The 21,295-nt window shown below is 38.9% G+C and overlaps 1 protein-coding gene and 1 long non-coding RNA gene across 2 annotated transcripts in view; one reads left to right on the forward strand and one right to left on the reverse strand.

Moving 5' to 3' along the window:
- The window catches only part of ST18 (ST18 C2H2C-type zinc finger transcription factor), a 77,691-nt gene extending 76,599 nt beyond the window's left edge, over positions 1 to 1,092 (reverse strand). The window contains exon 1 of the mRNA XM_017853857.1: positions 905 to 1,092. Within this exon, the coding sequence (XP_017709346.1) occupies positions 905 to 1,076 (172 nt within the window). The 5' untranslated portion in view covers positions 1,077 to 1,092. The remainder of the gene's footprint in view (positions 1 to 904) is intronic.
- Positions 1,093 to 15,145: 14,053 nt separating this feature from the next.
- Positions 15,146 to 20,415, forward strand: LOC108516402 (uncharacterized). The gene is made up of 2 exons (XR_001881811.1): positions 15,146 to 15,536; positions 20,008 to 20,415. It is a non-coding gene; the product is annotated as an uncharacterized LOC108516402 (long non-coding RNA).
- The last annotated feature ends 880 nt before the right edge of the window (positions 20,416 to 21,295 follow it).

Here is a 21,295-nt window from a genome sequence, read left to right on the forward strand (position 1 = left end):
CATGCACAAAGTGATCAGTGATGGAATTCCAACTCCTAGAGGCATGTGACTACCAGGAACTAATGCGAATAACATTCAATGGGGAAAAAAGAAATCCTCAAATTTTGAAACAGTAACTACATTTCACTTAGCACGCAAAAGGTGTTTGATGAGTAAGTGAAGAAGTGAATCAATGAACTAAAATGTGCTGCTAAAGGGAAACTTAAGTAACTTACTTTTGAAATAATGGGCACAGTGATATCTTTTCTATAATACATCATTTTCCTTCAGTCTCCTTCTGAAGAAGACTCTAATCTGCCAACTTGAGGTTGCTTCTATATGTGATTGCTATAAGCATTTATTCAAAAATATTAAAAATATTAAGGCCACAGACCACTTGCATTGGTTCATGTTGTTATTACCAATTATATTTTGGAGTAAAAACCATACATGTTGATAAAAAAATTTATAAAACGTTTTAACTGTAATATATACATATATATCATAATCACTAATGAACATTATATATAACTTGATCATTGCAAAGGTGTCTTAAAGTTTAAATATGCTTTTCAATTTAAAGGATTCTTTCAGGAATCCTTCCTATTAGGAAGAAAAAGTACTCTTCAACTCTAAGACTTAGTATCTTGTATTTTCTTCAAAAAGAGGCATAGTTCAATCATCTGCTTTTGAAAATGGATAGGGCAAGACTCTCTGTTGCTTATCAATGGACCCTCCACAGTTACTGATTAAAAAGTGGGTCCTCAATAAATAAATGTCAAGTAAAATAAATGTTTGATTTTGCTTCCAAATCTGAATATACTTTTACAACCATACCAACCATCAAACCACACACTCTACATGAATTAGTACAGAGTCCTTGGAGCCAGGGAGCAGGTAAAGTTTGGGCTCTCCTCCTTGCTACCTGCAGTAGAGTGATCATGCGTTTCCAAGGGGCCATCGTCCTCTGTCCTGTCGCTGCGGTCTTCTTGGCAGTCTGCGTTTGGGCTGTAGTGTCGGGGCTTCATTAGCAGGGATTTCCTTTTGTTGACTGGAACCCCCAAAGCAGGATCTTCAGCTCTTCTCTTCTTTGCCATGGAACAATCATAGGCAACACTGTAGTGATTGAGGAAAATTAAGAATATGGTAAACTAGCATTTACTGGTTTGGCACTTAACTTTCATGAAGTCTAACCTAAAGCCTTTGGAAACTTGGGACTAGAGGTTTAGGGTTGGCCATTGGCACTAACAAAATCATCCCATCTGTGGACTCCACTGAACTGTGTGGATTCTATTTTACTGCCTATCAGAAGAGTTTTTTTTTGTTTTTTTTTTTTTAAATCATCCTTAATCCTGAGTAAGCATATGTTAATCTGTGCTTTGCTTGGCACTACACTAAATACCCAGGGAGGGATGAAACAAGATTTGCACTGGTTTGCTAATCCTAAGAAACAGCTAATGTGAAAAATATACCACCAGATACAAAAAAAAAAATGTGTCCAGTATGGATAAATCACAAGGTTTTTCAAACAGTTGTTTGCTACTGAAACTGCTTATCTCTGCCACAGTTGTGGCTCAAACTTGAAATGTCACATATCTTGTGCTTTCACTTAAAAGAAAGGAGCGTAGAGCAAGGGGGCTAGCTGTGAACATCCTGTCTCCCATCTCCAGTCATCAAACACAAAATAAGTGGAAAGATGCTACATGGCACTCTGCCTTCTGATTCTCACTCACTTGGCACACAGAACAAATAAAAGGAGGAGAAATAAGATTGGATTTCACAAAAATGGACAACAGTTTATCCTCACTCCTGTTCTCATATGGTTTTATTTGGAAATGCTCCTGAGGGTGGCCCTTTCAAAATAGATTTCCTACATATAGCTCACTCAGAATTAATGCACATCACTCTATGTGTGAAGTTAAGACAAACATTCTCTTGGCAAGATCCATGAAAATCAGAGGGTTTAGCCAACTGTGAGTCTATGACAGATATTTATTAAATGTACTTTGAAGAAAAATGTGGAGCTTTAGATGAAAAGATCCAGAGAAGAGAATCCTAGACTCAGAGTAAAAAGATATGACTTACTCCATCTCTAGAAGATGACTAAATCCTCAGGAATATTACTAAATAAAGAAAGGCCTTAAACCATTATTTTACAAACATCAACGCAAAAGATGGTGGCATATTCATGAAAATGATTCGGTTATAGTCACACGAGAACTCTTGGCTTTAGAAGAGTAGATTCAAAAACTTCCAACGAGGGGACAAGTGTCATTTCTTCTAAGAAAGAAGAAAAAAGATCCTGGAAGAAGAGATAATTAGAGAGCTAGAAATGTCTTTAAGAAGATTAAAAGTAGAGAATTAAAATCACCCTGATGGGTAAAAGAAGAGTGAAGTTTCTAAATCAAGTAATGTGCTTTCACAAAACTTCTCTGATGAACCTAAATGTAAAGTGACCATGTACAGAATATGGAGCAAAATAGAATATAACCAGATGACCATGGGAGCAAACACTGCCATGATAAGAAGATGGGGCAGGAAGTGAGGACCAACATGGACTGCCTCTGCTCGTTTGTCAAGGAAAACAGAAGTCTACACGATAGATTATGATGTAGTGAGAGCCAGCACAAAGAAGCAGAAACACCCTTATGCTTGCCTTCTTTGTCAAAGGAGACTGGCTTTGAGGGGCTGAACAGGGAGGCACAGGGAGGCAGAAGAAACAGATCAAAGAGGCATAGAGTTCCTAGAGAAACTCTCTTCAGGAGGTTCAAGAGGTTCCCTAAAGTAGTTAAAGTATCCTGAGTCAAATGAATTTCCACCAAAAAAATCCTTGCAAATATAAAACTAAGTTCATTAAGCCATTATCATGAGCCAAGATTTGTAGCAAATGGGAGAGGCTCCTACATCATTCAGATATTAAAGCAGGGAAAGGAAGTGGATTCTAAAAATCATAGTAATTTAAGCATAACATTGGTATTGGGAAAACAGCTAACAAAAGGTGTTAAAGTGAAGATGTTTCAAGATCCTGATTTCAATTCTTTTACATAAATACCCAGAAGTGGAGCTGCTGGATCATATGGTAGTTGTATTTTTGAGGAACATTCACCCGGTTTTCTACATCCATTACATTTATATGTTCATTGCAACTATCCCCAACAGCCAAGATGTGGAAACCACCTAAATGTCCATGAATAATTGACAAATTGATATGTGGTGCATACATACAATGAAATACTCTTCATTCTTTAAAGAGAAGGAAATATTGTAATATGCAACAATGTAGATGAAGCTTGAGGATGTTATTCTCACTGAAATAAGCCAGACAGACAAGACAAATGCTGTGTGACTGCACTATAAGTATCTACAATAGTCAAAATTATAAAATCAGAGTGGGATGGTGGTTGCCAGGGAATGGGGGAGGGGGAAATGAGAGTTATTAATCAAACAGGCATAAAGTTTCAGTCAAGCAAGATGAATTAGCTCTAGAGATCTGCTGTTCAACACTGTACCTAGAGTCAACAATAGTGTACGGCACACTTAAAAGTGAGATCTCATGCTGCATCTTCCATAATAGAACTGAGGAAGGAGGAGAAAGAGAAAGAGGAGATTATTTGTTGGCATCAGGAAGCATTCATCAATGAGACCTCGGGTGGCAGGGGTGGTTACTAAAAGATTGGTCATCAAAAAGGTTATCATTTCTTTCTTTGATGACTGGGGTGATGAATGGGCCTGAACTCATACTACCTTTAAGATCCTTACAAACTGTATCTTGTTAATATCATCATCCAAATGTACTTATAAAAGCTAGTAACATTCTCAGAATCACATTAACTGCTAATAGTGGGGCCGATATTTGAATCCAAGTCTATAGGGCCCCAAAGCTCACACTCTCTCCTCCATTTTACTACATCAGGACATAGACATGGGTAATTTCTGTATACATTTGACAATTGGTTAAAGTAGAACCCGGATGAAACAGCAACTTCTCTAACTAGAAGAAAAGTGGCTGCCACAGGACCTTGCCCACTGATTTGACAACAGTCATCCAGCCTGAAGAAGACACTGAGTTGCAGCAATGAGAAACACCTTGCAAAATAATAACTAAGACACTCCCAAAATGTCTATAGCCTGGGGCAGGAGAATGAACCTAATGAGATGGCAGTTGATGACTATAAAAATCAAGTTAAACATTTGGGTCCAAATAATAACTGTGTGAGTGTAAGATGAAGAGGATATATAAGGTTTTTATCAGAACTACAAGTTTAGCTTATAATAAACTATTGTATTTGATAATAAGAGTATGTGAAATCACGTAAGTAATACTAGCTGTGTAACCTGCAACAGATAGTTAAATTTTTGGAATATCAAATTCTTCATATACCAAATGGAATTAATAACTTCCATATCACAGGGTTTGTGGATAAAAGAGACAACATCTGTGCTAGTAGTGACAAAAATAGGTAAAGATGGAACTGTCCTGGCTCCCAGCTCAGGGCTCTCTGGACTCCATCAACACTGGCTAATGCTGTCACTTTGCAGCATCACAAGCTTTCTCCCTGGCACGCTACAGAGATTTACGCATGCATGTATGTCCATAAATGCATTCTACTTTTTAACATATTATTTATATTTACATAAATTGCATTAGATTTACACATAACATTTGCTTTAAGTCTCACATTCTGTGCATTTCTCCACTGGAAAATACCCACGGCCCCGGCAGCATTTGGAGCTAAAATGAAAGGCTTTATAATAAATATTACTCTTTGTGTGTGCATGGAAAATGGTCTCTTTTCCTAGTTTTCCCTGAGGGCACACTATTTTGGCTTTATTGTGACACTTCACTGTGACACTGCAATGAGGGAAAGCCATGCTTTACATGTCACTAAGAGAAATGCCACAAAATGCTAACATATCTTCTCAAGGTTGCCAGAAATCATTTCCACTGGGTTGTGTTTTCCCATCTGCGGAGCTCTGAAATGTTAAGGAAATAAATGAGCTCTATTATCTATATTTTTCTAGTAGATGAGAAAGAAAGAGAAAAAATACACTCAGCCCTGCATTTATTGTTCTATTCAATCAAACTGTTGCTTTAAACATCGAGTGTCCCCCAGGGAACTTTATCAATGCACCAAATATCTTTCAACTCTATACTTTTCAGGTTTTGACTATATTAAAATATATTTAAAAGATCTGTATTTTTTACTTGAAACTTTTTGATTATGTATTTGAGAAATGCCTTTACTTAGAAACTTGAATTCTCATTTGAAATGGTATTCCCTTTGATGACAACAGTTGGCTGAAAATTTTTTTGAAAAATAATTGAAGCAAACCATAATTAGATAACACTAGTGATCAATTCTGCGCTGGAAGTATGTTGAGAAGTCAAATATGTTGACCTTTCCGGTTTCAGAAAAGATACATTAGGAAAATGTCATTCCCCCACATCTAGAGTTTTCAACTGATCTGCTATAGTAATGCATTCTCAATGAAGTTTTCAGAAGGTATGCAACATATTTTTTAAATATAGGTTCAGCAATAGATGCATTCTGTGCACACATCCCAAAAAGAATAAAATACAAAAATAAACAAAGATTGTGAACCTCTGAGTCCGAGGAAAACACTTACATGCTTCAACATTTTCATGGGAAATTCTTAACAGGTATTCCTACTGATTTCTTCTAATCAGACAGAACACCACAGATACATTGAAAGGGGCCAAGAAGTATGGATCTGAATTAAGACTAAGAAGATTGATGGAAAAAAAACAAAGGTATGATGATTTAAAAAGAAAAAATTAAACTATTATCATTTGCAGAGGCATGATTGTGTTTGAGGAAAATCCAAAGGAATCTACAGATACAATTTAAAAATAAGTAAATTTAGTGAGTTCACTATTCAAAAATTCATTGTACTTCTATAAACCAGTCACAAACAATTAGAAAATAAAAATTTAAAAACATTTACAATAGCATAGAACTATGAAATACCTATGAATAAATCTAACAGATGTACAAACCTATACACAGTAAAGAACATAGTGAGAAAACCAGTGAAGGCCTAAATAAATAGAGAGATGCAAAGTGTTCATGGATGAAAAGACTCAGTATAGTGATTTCAACTTTCCCCTTCTTTATCGATTAGATTCAATGCAATTCCTACCAATACTCCAGAGAATATTTCTTAAAAGTTAACAAATTAATTCTACAATTTCTGTGGAAATGAAAAGAACTAAGAAGAGAAAAGACAATGTTGGAAAAGAACAACAAAGTTGGAAGACTTACAATGTTGGATGTCAAAACTTATCATAAAACTGTGGTAGCTGAGATGAGGTATTATTGGTGCAAACTTAAAAAAAAAAAAAAAAAAACCAGACCAATGTAACAGCAAGATATTCCATTCATCGGGTCCAGAAGTAGACCCACACATATATGGTTAATTGATGACAAAGGCATCATTGGGCAAAGGGTTGTTTCTTCAGTGAACAGTGCTTGATTAATTGGATATCTATCTGAAAAAGAGATGCCTCTACTTGTACCTCACAGTATATACAATAAACTCCAGAAGGATTGTGAATTTGTACTGTAAAATAATAAAATTTCTAGAAGAAAATGTGAGATAATATCTTCAAAATGTGAGATAATATCTTAACGACATTGGGGTAGGCAAAATTTTCTCAGGCAGGTTACAAACAACACTAATTTAAAGGAAAACAGTGACAAATCAGAACACATTAAAATGAAAAACTTTTATTTATCAGAAGTTGCCAACCAGTAAGGGGAGCCTCCTATTAACATTCCACTTCTCCATCCATTTACACAAGCACTGTCAGGTTGTGAAGAGCCATGAACCCCGCTTCTTCATATGCACACTCTTCTATATGTATGACATGCTGTATGGTTTTCCAAAGACCATTAAGAGAAAACATGCAAGCCAAAGAGTGGGAGAAGGTATTTGCAGTACCTACATCAAAAAATAGCTTATATATGGAATATATAAAGAATTCTTCCAAATAAATAAGAAAAGACAGACTGCCAATTTTAAACCTAGGCAAAGTACATGGGTAGTCACTTCACAAAAGAACTTTTGGCTGATACACAAATGCAAACGTGCTCAGATTCTTTCATCTCCAGGGAAATGCAAACACCTACACTTTGGTACTGTTCATGCCAACTGGGATGGCTAAAATGAAAAGACCAACAAACCCCAAATGTCGGCGAGGATCTCAGGCAACTGGAATGCTCATACACTGCTGGCACAGGTAAATCGGTATGGCTGCTTTGGAAACTGCTCGGCAATATCTACTAAAGGTGAACAGATGTCTATCCATGGCCCAGAAATTCCATTCCTAAGTGCATACCTGAAAGAGCCATGTCCATATATGCACAAAAAGGCATGTTCAATAATATTCACAGCAGTAGTCTCTCCCAAACTGGAAACATCGCATAGTCCTTTGACTGCAGAATGAATAAAAAGATGGTGGAATATTCATGCCCCTGAATATGCTAGCCATGAGGAAAAGGCAACTGTTGCTACAAAAAACACTGATGAATCTCATGCACATATGGTTGTATCAAAGAATCTAGGCAATGAAAGTGCATACATAATGTCCAAAACCAACACAATTAATCGATGAAGGCAGAGTCAGGGGTGATGACTTTTGTAAGGGTCACGGCTGGGGGAGGTATGATGGAAATGGCTGGGTTGCTGATAAAGTCCTGTTCCTTGTTCTGGTGGTGGTTTCATGGGTATGTTCGAAAACTCATAAGGCTATACATACATAAGTTGCGAATTTTTTGGATATGTGTTATACTTCAATCAAGTGTTACTTAAAAAAAAAAAAAAAAGAGTCTTAGCAGGTCCATTTGCAGCCTGATTATGTTCAGCCAATGTGAGCTGCAAATTTCTTTGATTACCGAAAGTGTTTATAGACTAAAGTTAAAGGTCCTGACTTTAATTGTAGGTTCTAACCCAGTGGAACCAATGATAACAGGTAAGATTTAGTGAGTACTTGCAATGTGCCAGGGAGTGCTCTAAATAATTTACATGTATCAGCCCACTGGATTCTTGTAATAATGTCCTGGGGTCAGTGCTATTATAACTCTAAAGCTCTGAGAGGTTGATTTGTAAAATATAAAACAGCCATTAATGAAAGAGCCCAGATTTGAACTCAGGCAGTCTGGACCTAAATTATACCTATAATTACTTAATACTATCCTTAAAACTATCCATATCATACTGTTCAATGATTCAATGAGCAGACTTGCTCCAGTGAGTGAACACAGCCAATGATGGAGGAATATAAAAAGCTTTTCAAATTGACAGTCTTACTTTGTAGAGGCTAATTGTTGAACTTTATTTGGTTTAGAATTACAGTCCTCAACTTTTTCTTAAAGGATAATAGATCACTTTTTTGAGATACTGATGGAGAAAATTTTCCTTGACCTAGGAAAGGACAGGCATTTTCATTTACTAAATATAAGATGAGGCATGATTAAAAGAGGTGATCCTTTTTGTTTTTTGGTTGAGAGTTTGTCTTGCATATGTTCTCAGTGGTATCCGTGTGTACATTTGACCTAATTACCCAATACATAAATTACTTAAAGAACCATATCTGAGTTAATTTGCATTTCTATACCACATTTCTAAAACAAATGCAATCTATACTTAAAATAATGATCATTAATTAATGCAATTGATTTTTAATTCCTTTTGCATACTTCTAGTTAAAACAAAACTCAACAATTATTCAGCAATATCAATGTATATGGACAGTACTATATTTCCAGCTTGTATACCTTTGGAAATATTCACCTATTCAATACATATGTAATAAGTGCTAAATAAACATTTATTTAGCAATGTCCTAAGTTTTAAGGATATAGCATTGAATAAAATTGAAAAAGTGTCTCTCTTCCTAGAGTTTTATTATGGAGAAAGGAGATTAGAAAATTGTTACACTGAGTAAAATACTAGTATGTTCAAAGATGTTTGCTTTGGAAAAAGTTACATCAGAGAAGGGAAATAGGAAATATAAGTTAGCAAAGGATCAGAGTTTGAGATCATGTGGTCAGGAAAAGCCCCATTAAGAAGATTGAATGTTAGTAAAGATCCGAAGGAGGTTAGGTAAGGGAGAAAATGCAGAAACAGTGGGGCACAAGATGACAGGCAGCAGAAACAGCAGGTACAAAGGCCCTGAGACAGCGCTGTGCAAGGCACATTTGAAGGCGAACACGAAGGCTCAGGCACAGTGAGGGAGGAGGAATAATAGGAGATGAGGTCAGGGAAATAATGGATTCAGATTATGCTGAGAACTACAGACCATTTTAGGAACTTTGACTCTTAGTGAGATTTGAATATGTTGTAGTGTTTTGACAGAGTGACAGGGGCTGATTTGTATTTTAGGAGGACTATTCTGGCTTCCATGTTAAGAACAGGTTGTAGATAGAAGGTTAGAAACAGGGAGCATGGTCAGGGGTTGTAGCAATAAACCAAATGAGAGATGTGAGTGATTTGGATTGTGGTTGTACTAGCAGTGGTGGGGAGAACTGGTGAGATTCTGAATACATTTGCAAGAGAAAGCAAATGGAATTATGGGAGATTAGATGATGGATGTAAAAGACAGTAAAGGGTCAAGGGTGCCTACAAGGGTTTTCTCTTAAGAACTGAAATCATGTAGTTACCATTTCTGAGATGGATAAGACTTGCAGAAGCAGGATTCACAAGGATTGGAGATCGGGAGTTCAAACTGGAGCACGTTAAACTTGCAACGCTTACTGCATATGGTGACAGGATCTGGATCGTTTGGCTGATGCACTAAAAAATATTAAATCCTGAGAGTGCCCTGGACCCTCTGAACCAAACAATTAGTCCCCTTCTCTCTGCATCACACTGGAGATGATGAATACATGCTTCCATCACCCCTCCTTGCCCATTAGCAATAACCAACATCAACACACCACAGCATCTGGCTTTCTAAGAGTGGGAAGGGTACATGGGCCAAAAGGAGCTGCAAGATCTAGCTCATATGCATGGCAGGAGCTAGAGGTGTACAGACAGGCTGGATCCTGAAGGTGCTGGATCAAAGGTATGGAATATCAACTTGGATAAGGGAAAGTTGATGTGCAAGCCATCTCCTATACTGCATTGACTTTTGAAAGCCTAGAAAAACAATGGCTCACACTAATCAGTGATTCCAGAATTGCCATTGCAAAGGATAAAGAAGGGATCAAAAGATTCAGAGAAGTGGACATTCTAGGACAGATACCTTGCATAGGCCAGGAAACCCATCCTAATAAAATCCATGATCCTTGGCTTTTGTCTCTGGGCCTGAGGCAGTTCTTAAACTCAGAACCCAATGATTGAAAGAGAAGAGCCCGCCCTTTCAAGGAAGTTCCCTATGGTGAAGGTCTCCCTAGTCTCTTTTCTTAAGGACCTGTGGTCATTTACTTGGAGAACAATTGCCCTGGGGAAAAAAGACTACACAGCATTCAAGGACTACTGCACTCATTGTCTGAGTTGGTACCTAGGGACTGAAGCTTCATTATGGCCCTTTGATAGAGTGGGAGAATATGGGGGCAGATCACAAATTAAACCCTGTCCCAGGGGGTGTCCTGGCTTCACAAATTTTTCTCATGGGTGTACCACTGGTCTCTGCATGTACAATTGGTGCAGATACATATTGGCTTCTTGGCTAGTGTGGTAGGAGCTAATGAAGTGAGACCCACAAATGAAATCCTCTAAAACTTCTCCCATTCTGTTACCAGATCGTAGATTTAAACATTATATTCTAGATGGAATGGCAAACACTAGTACAGGTTGGGTATCTCAAATCTGAAGATCCAAAATGCTCCAAAATTTGAATTTTGGGGGCATTGACATGATGCCACACGTGGAAAATTCCACACCTGACCTCATGTGACAGGTGCAGTCAAAACGTTGTTTCATGCACAAAATTTTTAAAAATATTGTATGAAATTAACTTCAGTCCATGTGCAAAACATGTATATAAAACAGAAATGAATTTCATGTGTAGACTTGGGTACCGTTCCCAAGATATCTCATTATGTATACGCAAATATTCCAAATTCTGAAAAATCCAAAATCCAATACACTTCTATGTCCCAAGCATTTCAGATAAGGGAGATTCAAGTTGTACCACCCTTAAAACTTATAGAATGCATGGTTGATGGTCCTTATCATTTTTTTTTCCATTTAATTAACCAGTGTGGACCCTACAAGACTGATCCTGGAGGCTGACAGTGGACTGCTGTCAAGTCAAACAAGTACTGATTCCAACATAGCTGCTATGCCAAAATATGAGATCTTTGCTTTAGTGGATTAACATAGACTCAAATGCATGTTTTGCAGTTCCTGACATGGCAAATGTGTTCTTTTCCATCTCTATCAGGAAGCAGAACCAAGAGTAGTTAGCATTCTGATGATGAGATCATGCAGAGCTGTGATCTTGCTGAAGGCTGTGCTAACTGCTGTCCTTTGTCAGGATGTAGTCTGAAGGGACCCAGAGAATCTGGATAACCCACAGACCATTCCATTAGTAAATTTTGTTGATGATACCATGCTAAGGAGAACAGAGAAGCAAGAAGTGGCAAGTATTTTGGAGGCTTTGACAAGACATCGGTGTTTGAGAGGTGGAAGATAAGTCGAACGAAGATTCGGGGCACACCGTATCAGTGAAGCCCTTAGGGGCTCAGTGGTCTGGGGCATTCTGGCATGTGCCCACTTACAACAAAGGACAAATTATATTGCATCTCACACTTCCCACCACTGGGAAGGAAGCATAATGTCATATTGGCTGTTTTAGGTTCTGGTGATAGCATATTCCACACTTGGGACTACCGCTCTGAATCACACATTAAGAGACAAGGCCAGTTTTGGCTGCACAGTGAGTCCTGGCTGCAGTGTGGGAAGCCCTGTTGCTTGGACCATACAACCTGGTAAAGCCAATGGTTTGTTTAGAGGTATCTGTGCTCAGAAAAGATGCCGATGGAATTCATGGCAGGGTCTCATAGACAAATCACAATGCAGACCCACAGGGGACTGGAGCAATGCCATGTCATGTGCAGAACAGAATTATACACTGCTAGAAAAACAGCCCTAGTAGAGATAAAATCCCTGACCATATGTCAGAGCCGACCATCATGAACTGGATTCTATTAGACCCACCAAGTCATAATGTCAAGCAGGCCCAGAAACAGTCCATCATGAGATGGAAAGTCCAAGATTCAGCTGAAGCAAGTCTAGCGGGAACAAGCAAGCCACATAGGCAGGCAGCCCAGACCCATGACATCCACCACAGCGGCAGGAGTTCCTCAACTTTGACTGCCACATGCAGAGCATGTGCAGGCTTATGAATACCAGCTATGAAGAAAAGAAAAGAAAAGGAAGAGCTGGTTTGTACATGGGTCGCCTCAGCATCTAAGCGCAGTCTGAAGATGGTCAGCAGGTCGCAACTTAAGGGTGAGTCTGAGAGGAGCAGAGAGAAGAAATTTTTCCAATGGGCAGAGTTATAGCGCAGGGCTTTGGTGCAGCTGGTTCTCCACTTTGTGTGGAGAGAAAAGTGGCTGAGGTAAGAAAATATGTGGGCCCATGGGCAAAGTGAAGAGCTTAGCTAGTCAGGCAGGGACAAGGGGATGAATGGTTTAACTGGAATATCAGGGAAAAGGAGGTCTGAGGAGGAGGCATGTGGGTGAACTCAGGAGACTGGGGGTGAAATGGGAAAGTCTTAACTTTGCATGATAACAGTCACTGAAGGGCATTTACCAGAGGAGGCATTAATCCACCCACAGACAGAACAACCTGACCAGGTGTTGTCTAGTCTGTTTTCAAGCTTCCCAGGGCCGGCACAGTGAGGTCATTGATGGAGTAGCATTAGTGGCAGTGACTGGGGCATTGAACAGGCCCAACAGCATAGGCTCTCACTAAGACTGATGTGGCTGTGCCCACAGCCCAATGTCCAATCTGCCTCCAAAAGAAATCAATGTTGACAATGAATCCTCCCAACACGGAACCATTCCTGGAAGAAACCAACCAACCACTGGACCCTTCCACTCTAGAAGGGGCAGTAACTGAACTTGACTGGAACTGAAACGAATTCTGGGCATGGGTTTGCCTTCTCTGCCTTCAGGGCCTCAGCTGGGACAATATCTACCTGAGGTCATGCAGAGCGTCTGCTCTACCAACAGGAAATCCTCATGCATCTCCCTGGACCAAGGACCCACTTAGGAAAATAACCGTGGAAATACAATCATAAGATTCACTGATACTATCACATATCACACAGCTCAGAAATTGCTAGCCTTATGGAGCAGCAAAAATGACCTCGTGGAGGCACAGCTGAGAGGCTAGCTTGGAGGTGACACCTACCAGGATGATTGTCTTCCTGAGAGGCATCATGCCTAATAAAAAATCATTAGAGAATGCGATGTCTTCAACAGTTTGAATATAAGGATCCAAAAACAAAAAAGGTACAGTAAGGAGGAGATTGGTTTACCATAATTCCTGTACTACTTAAAGGATTTGTACATTTATTACACCAAATCTAGGTCCTGTGGGTCTGAGAATCTTGGTTCCCAAGGGGAGAATGCTGCTGCTAGGGTACATAGCAAGAGTCCTATTCAACTTTGAGCTCAGACTCCTCCTCAGTCACCTGGGTTCTTGTGCTGAGAGATAACAGGCAAGGAAAATAGTCACCATCCTGGCAGGAGTCACTGACCCTGGTCACTGGAAGTTGTAGGGCTGGGGGCTTATTACATATTGGGATAGGATATATATAGCACCCAAGTGATCCACTGGAGGTATCTCTTTACTGTTCCTGGCCCAAACTTGTCAGCAAATCAACAGGTTAGCAGGCAGAGAATCTGAAGGTCATGGCGACCAAGGGCTCAAAGGATCTGAGTCGTGCAACCAAGTAAACTGTCTAGATAAGCAGAGGAACTTGGCAAGGATGAAGGGAACAGGTAGAAGTATAGGTACGTAATGAAGTTAATATACAAAGCAAGTATAAAAGGATTCAAGCTGAAAAGGTGTAGATGTTAGTGGATACCGTGGTATGCACTTCCTCCTCCCTTCAGGACTAAGGTACACATCTTCCCCACTGGCTGAAAGTATGGGGAGCTGATGGGCCTTAGCTGAATTCACTTCTGAAAATTGCCCTCAACCAGAGAGCCATTTAACCCAAAGTCATATCTCCCTGGGACAGCCCATATTCACACTTGCCTCAAGGCAGGACTGACTCTGAAGAGGAACCTATCACCAAAGCTCTTGGCAGAGTTGGCTAAGGCTTCCATAGAACCTGCACTGCAATTCAGCTTCTCTCTGCCCAGTTCCACTTCCCTCACAGGTACTACTCCCTGGCAGGCTGTGCTGCAAGATACACAAACAATCTGTACATGGCTAACTGGGCTGCATTTTTAGGAAATCAGGAGACAGGACCCTGGGGAAAAGTTACAGTCTAGTGCATTCATCTGAAATAGGCCTTGTGATTCCTAAGAGAGTTAACGGGCCACTGTAAATGACAAATTCACTTTTACCCAGTGAGGACTGTGAAGCTATTGCTCCTTCTGTAAGGATAATCCCTGAACTTCATGAGCCGACTCTCTCACCTATGTCTTAGAAACTTTGTGACCACACTCATGTTTACAGAGCTACAGTGTGTCCAATAGTGAACCTATAATTGAAGCCTTCTCCTATTACTCATGTCATAAATTCAGCAACTAATAAGTTGTTGCTATTTATTGATGGTTCACTATGGTTCCATGCTGTCATGGAACACTGATTCCATTGACAAGGTTATCTGATAATATCAGGTTTATAAAAGGGGAGAATTTTTTTACCATAAGGCCAAAGCTAACAGATGCTTTTTTTCTCATTTAGTTGGGATTAAGTTTTATAAATGATAAATTAATTGAATATCGTCTACCACAGAATTTTTTTCATAAAATAACCAAGCCATTACAAGATACAATTTAATAACAGTAAGAGGAGTAACAGGAAATTTCCTCTGAATCATGAGGTAATAGTAGGTAGGTGGGATTCCCCGGCTACCACTTCACGCTGGATGAATAGATCTTTCTTTGTGATGTAATTCCAGTGACACCGTCACAACACATTGCTTCTGTGCCAGCAAGGCATTTGGCATTCACCCTGATTATAAACCTTATCTCTCTACATTATAATCGTCTTCCCCAGTAACCTGGAAACATCTACAAGAGAACAGAAACCATTTCTTGCTCGTTTTTATATCTCTTGTGCATAACATAAGGTCTGTGTGTTAGGAGCATGCTCAGTGAATGACCACTGAAGTTAAGCCCCACCCAGATGCGAGCATATGAAGATGTATGTTGGTGACAGCACTCATCCTGCATCTGGAGAACTGCCTTCCTCTGGGAGAGCCATCAACAGCCACCCATTACTGTGCAGATGATGGGACTAACTTCCCTTATCCATGTGGGCTTCTCTGCCCGGCTCCCCACCACTGAGGATGTGTTTTTGCTAGACAGCCAAAGAAGAGATAGGAAGTAAGTCAGCAGAAGCTGGTGAGCCAGGTAATCCTAACTGGTCCACACAAAGATTGACTGAATGACCCCGACATCATGAACTGATCAGTTCCAAAATCTGCTTTTCAGAAACATGAACAATCATACAGTTTTAAAGATAATTTAATCCTCACATGGACCAAAGTTTTTAAAGAAACAACTGTTCAGTCATTGGCTAAAACACAAAATTATACACCAACATTTGAAATACCATTTAATATAAAATATAAATAAATGTCTTCTAATTTATACTCAAAGACAATATGTCTTAGTTAAATCATTTGGGCACTCCCAAACTCCTCTTAAGTGCCTAGAAATTGACTGAGCAGTTCAGCTACTGCATAGCCATGGATTAGCTACACAGTATAGAAACAGGATCTGGCTTCCTCAAAAAGGTAACATGATGGATCATAGGGATGTACCGGAAAGAGTAGAAGTTGAATATAATAAGATAAAATTAGAAAATTGAAGATACAAGAGATGAACATTATGTGGATTTTAGAATCAACATACTGAAAGAATTCAGGAAGAATTCAGATACAAAGAGAGATTTATTACTATTTTTGTTTGCTAGTAAATTTGGCTTCATTAAAGCCCACACGGTTATTTTAATTTGAGTAATACTTCAAAATACTTTCTTTTGAGTATATAATATAATAAAATATATGTGATTTTATACTTATTTTGTCAAACAGCATTATAAAACAAAAGTATTAGGAAAATTAAACAAATTATCTTATTTTGATCATAAAGACAAAATAAAATTTACTTAGTTTATGAATATTTGCTTTACCAAAATCATCACTACATTTGAGGAAGGAATATATAAAATAATCTTAAAAAAACTTTTAAAGAATATTATTGCAGGCATTTTAATTGATCTGATGAGTACTGAGTTTTATTATAGACTGTAATCTGGCTAAAAACATATTAAATGTGGTTGAGTAAGCAAAGGACCTAATCCCATGCTAAGATAATCAATATTCCTGTTAAATGAAATTATAGAATTGAGTTCAAAGTGGCCTCAATTTTAGCCTTAAACTAAACTTGGTGAATAATCCTAAATTACATCTTGTTTTTTTTTTTTTTTTTTTTTTTTTTTTTTTTTTTTTTTGGGTTGAAGTTTGCATTTCTAACCAAACAATAAAGTAAAACAGTAAGAGCTGTGAAATGCCACAATAATGGGGGATAAAAATCCGGTACTTTATTTGTATATATCATCTTAGCATGTGATCAGACCACACAGATTCCACATTTTGTAAATTCACCAACACCTAGTTTTAGAAGAAAATAAAATGTTCCCTCATTTAGTATTTCATCTAATTTGAAATAGCAATCACGTTACCAAGCAGAAATTTTATTAGCAGAATATGCTTGCAAAAAATGGTTAATTAAAAGCAAAAAAGACTTGGGTGCTGCTTAAGCACAGAAGTAGAGGTCTAGGGCAGAGGGTAAGATTGGGAGGTGCCCTTGCCTCTCCCCTTCTTTCCTCCCACCTGCCTAGGCTAGGGCTACAAGGTTGCTCCTGGGTCAGTGGAGGAACCAACCATGCCGGCTCAGTTTTTCCCTGGGAGAAAGTTTGGTAAACCCTAAACCTCATACTTAAAAGAAAAAGAAATCTTAAATACAAATACCTTCATATTCTTTTCAAACCCCCCCATGAATGATGCAGAGGCTTCATTCACCCTACCACGTAATCCACTTCCTCTGTTTTTATTTGACAAATGCCTGCATTCGTGAGGACTGATGTCCCATGTCTTTTCTCCGATTTCATACAGTAGTCCCCTCTTGTCCATGCTTTCATTTTCCATGGTTTCAGTTGACTCTAGTCAACCGAGGTCTGAAAATAGGTGCGTATAGTAGAATAGGTATTTTGAGAGAGAGACCTCATTTGTATAACTTTTATTGCAGCCTATTTTTATAACTGTTCTATTTTATTATTAGTTATGTTGTTAATGTCTTTATGTGCCTACGTTATAACTTAAACTTTATCATAGGTATGTATGTATAGGAAAAAACATAGTGTATATAGGGTTTGGTACTATCTGAGGTTTCAGGCAGCCACCGGGGTCTTGGAATTAACCCTCAAGGAGAAGGGAGCCAACTGCCATTCACGCATAGAACAGGTCCCAGGGCCTCCTGGAGGTAAGGGTTATTTGCTATGCATCTTCTAGGCACTGTGGAAACACTTTTTGCAGTTTGAGGAGAAATGGAACCCTTGCATGCATACTTCCAAGAAAAGGAGAAACAGTTAAGTTTGTCATAAAAGTTGGAGTTCAAAGTAAATTGCAGTTATTTTATAAACAAGATAAGAATTTTACATTTTAATGGAGGTTGTTGAATAGAATGCAGAACCAGGATCCACGTCCTAGCAAAATCCATTTCAAAATTCTATTTCGGCTCTTAGTGTTGAATGCAGACATTGGAACATAGTAAGTGACAGTGATTGTAAAATACTTAGAAAAATGCCTGCTGCAAAGTTACTCTTAAACAAAAGTAACAAAGGCAATTAATATTTTATTCATGTACCTAAACTTAAGTTCATGTGAATTATCCAGACAACTCAGGATGTGTTGGGGAGGTTATTGTGGACAACCTAAGAAAATTGTCTCTGTAACACATCATGTCCAAATCCATCAAATACTAAGTTTCTATTTATGTTTGTGATGCAGGCACAGCCTTACTAATGAAAACGATCTCATTTATTCACAAAGTAAACATCATTAGCTGATGATGGGGTTGGAACTTCTTTGTTACTCTGGGTCAGTCACCCCCAGAAGCACTCAAACCAGGGCCACATATGTAAAATTGAGTTAATTTAGGAGGGCTTTAAGTGAAGACCAGGAAACATAAAGGTCTAATTAGTATGGTAATGAATAAAGTACAGATGTCCTTCTGTTCTCTAGCATGAACACTTAGAGTAGAAATCTGAAGAAGGAAAAATAAAATAAAAAGAAGGAACAGTGAGAAAGACTGGGTAAGATGGAAGAAAACAGAAGGAATGAAGGCAGGGAGGCCAGAAAGAAGGAAGGGAACCAAGTGTGCACATGTCACAGTTACATAGTCAAAGGCTAGCAGAAATACAGACATAGCACAACCCACAGAGAGACAGCCTACAGGGCAGACATGATAATAGAAGATAGAGACCCACAGAGGGAAAACAGCAAAACAAAACAAGCACACACACACACACACACACACACACACACACACACACACACACACAAAGACAGAACTTCTTCAGTAATATGAGCAATATAGTACTTTTCCGGCTTTTTAAATTACTAAGACAAAAGGCTTTCTAAAGACCATATGGCTTTTTTTTTTTCCTTTCTTTTTTTCTTTTTTCTTTTTTTTTTTTTTTGGAGACAGAGTCTTGCTCTGTCGCCTAGGCTGGAGTGCAATGTGCAGTGGTGCGATCTCGGCTCACTGCAACCTTCATGATTCTCCTGCCTCAGCCTCCCGAGTAGCTGGGACTACAGGCACCTACCACCACGCCTGGCAAATTTTTGTATTTTTAGTAGAGATGGGGTTTCACCATACTGGCCAGGCTGGTCTCAATCTCCTGACCTTGTGACCCCCAGCCTCGGCCTCCCAAAGTGCTGGGATTACAAGCGTGAGCCACTGCACCCGGCCGTGGCTGTTTTATAACTACTATCATACATGTCAATTTCACTTCTTGACATTTAGCCGAATATGGAGGTTTGGCTCATAAATCTAGGCTCCTTTTTTAGTTTTCTGCACACAAAAAAACTAAAAACCTACAGATATACACAGGTCTTTGATAAATATGAATAAGATTTGTTTGATATTTGGAATACTTCCATTTATCCTTCTCCACTTCACTGGAACATTGCATGAATCATTTAACAGAACTCACTAACATACTGGAGTAATATTTAAAAGAAAGACCATTTGTTATAGTAGTCATGTGCATACTGAGTTAGCAAGGATCACCTACTTTGATATATTATTATAATTATGTGTATATAAATGTATGTGTAGTATCTCTATGTGTGTGGATATGTATACATATGTATACACACAAATCTGTGGAATGTTTCCGCAGCCAAGTATCCTATTGAATTACAAATAACTTGAAACAGAAATAACCTGATAGAGGAGCACTCAACTGAAAATGAAGCCTGCAAGCTCCACATATCACTTCCTGTAGCCCTAACCCCTTCCACATGTACCTGTGCCTTCCTCCGCATGCAATACCAGAGCTACTGACAAATGACACTTTCCCAGGCCCACCTCCTTCCAGCCCCACTGAGGAGCTGTGGGCACCTAGAGGTCAATAGGCTTAGCCCCGACACTGCTTCTGCCATGGCCTCATTGGTACTCATGGGGTGCCCTGATGTTTCCATTCACCAGTGGAGGTGGAAGTGGCTATTTTGCCAGTGCTTGCTTCCTAGTTTAAGATTCCATCACATACATTTTTTCTTTAACATTTCATATTCTTATTCAGGTTATTATACAACTGCTCTTTCTGGAGAATGTCAAAACCACCTGTGACACAGTTCTGAGCCAGTCTGTTCATCTAGACAACGTGGACAGTAGCACCCACCGCCTGGTACTAAAGATCAAGCAAGCAAGACAAGGCATTTAAAGGTGTCTGCACAGTTTCTGAGACACAGGCAGTGCTTCAGGGCATGGAAGGGCTCAGGACGCTCAGTTTACCATTTGACCCTCATGTTGGCTGGCTGGACTTCTGGGAGCTATCCTGCAAATGTAAATCGTTACTTATAGGGCTGTTCCCATGGTACACAGGCATCGCGTGGGGTTAAAAACCTGTCTGCAGCCTTGGTCTACTGTGTTGCCAAGAGATTGCCCTGCATTTGTTATAAATATAGAAATAAACAGAACATCAAAGCTTGATTCATGAAGGCACAAAATTATAAAAATTGAAGACATTTGGATCGTGAACTATAAGCTTTCTTCTGATATATGATTTTCTGTTGCTTTTAAAAGATGAGGATATCTTGTTAAACAAAGGCCAGTAGAAGTAAGCTCAAAGTAACGGAGAGAACTCAAGGAGCAATCTCTATTCCTATATATCCTTGCTCCTTTGACCCAAGGCCACCTAAACCCATAGTAAGCCAAGTACCAGACTTCTGGAAGTTTGCCACACACTCTCATTTAGCTCATTTGTATGGAGTGCCTGCTCTGTGACAGCAGAAGTTCCTGGGCAATTTCTTTTCCTTCAAACTCAGGTCAAACCCCCAGTCAGAAGGAGCTGCTCATTCCACTGTGCTCCCTTACATAAATCTGTTGTATAGGAATTACCACAATGTGTTTTCATGACTTGTAGGTGTTAGCTTTCAAAAACTGTGAGTTCCTGTGTCTCATTCCAATGCCTTCTACAGTACTCAGAACACATTAATTCAGGTTTTTTTTTCATTGCCTCCTATAATGTGGCAGGCACTATTCTAGATGTTGTGGGTATTATCAATGAGATAGGAGATTCCTGCTCCACAAAACTTATATTCTTGTGAAAAAAATACAGATTAGGAACAAAGTAAACAAGTAGTTGGATTGTGTGTCAAAAGATGACACATTTTTTTCATAAAAAATAAAGCAGAAGGAGAATAATAAAGAAAGGTGGAATAGGGGCTTGTATTGTAAAGGCTAAGGTCAAGGACGTTCTTGCTGACAAGGAGGCATTGAGCAAAAACCTGGTGCAAGTGAGCATGTGAGACTCGCAGTTGTGCAGGGAACAACATTCCAGACAGTGGGAATAGCATGCCAAGGCCTGA

Source organism: Rhinopithecus bieti, unplaced genomic scaffold, assembly GCF_001698545.2.
Source record: "Rhinopithecus bieti isolate Rb0 unplaced genomic scaffold, ASM169854v2 scaffold_37463, whole genome shotgun sequence".
NCBI lineage: Eukaryota > Metazoa > Chordata > Mammalia > Primates > Cercopithecidae > Rhinopithecus > Rhinopithecus bieti.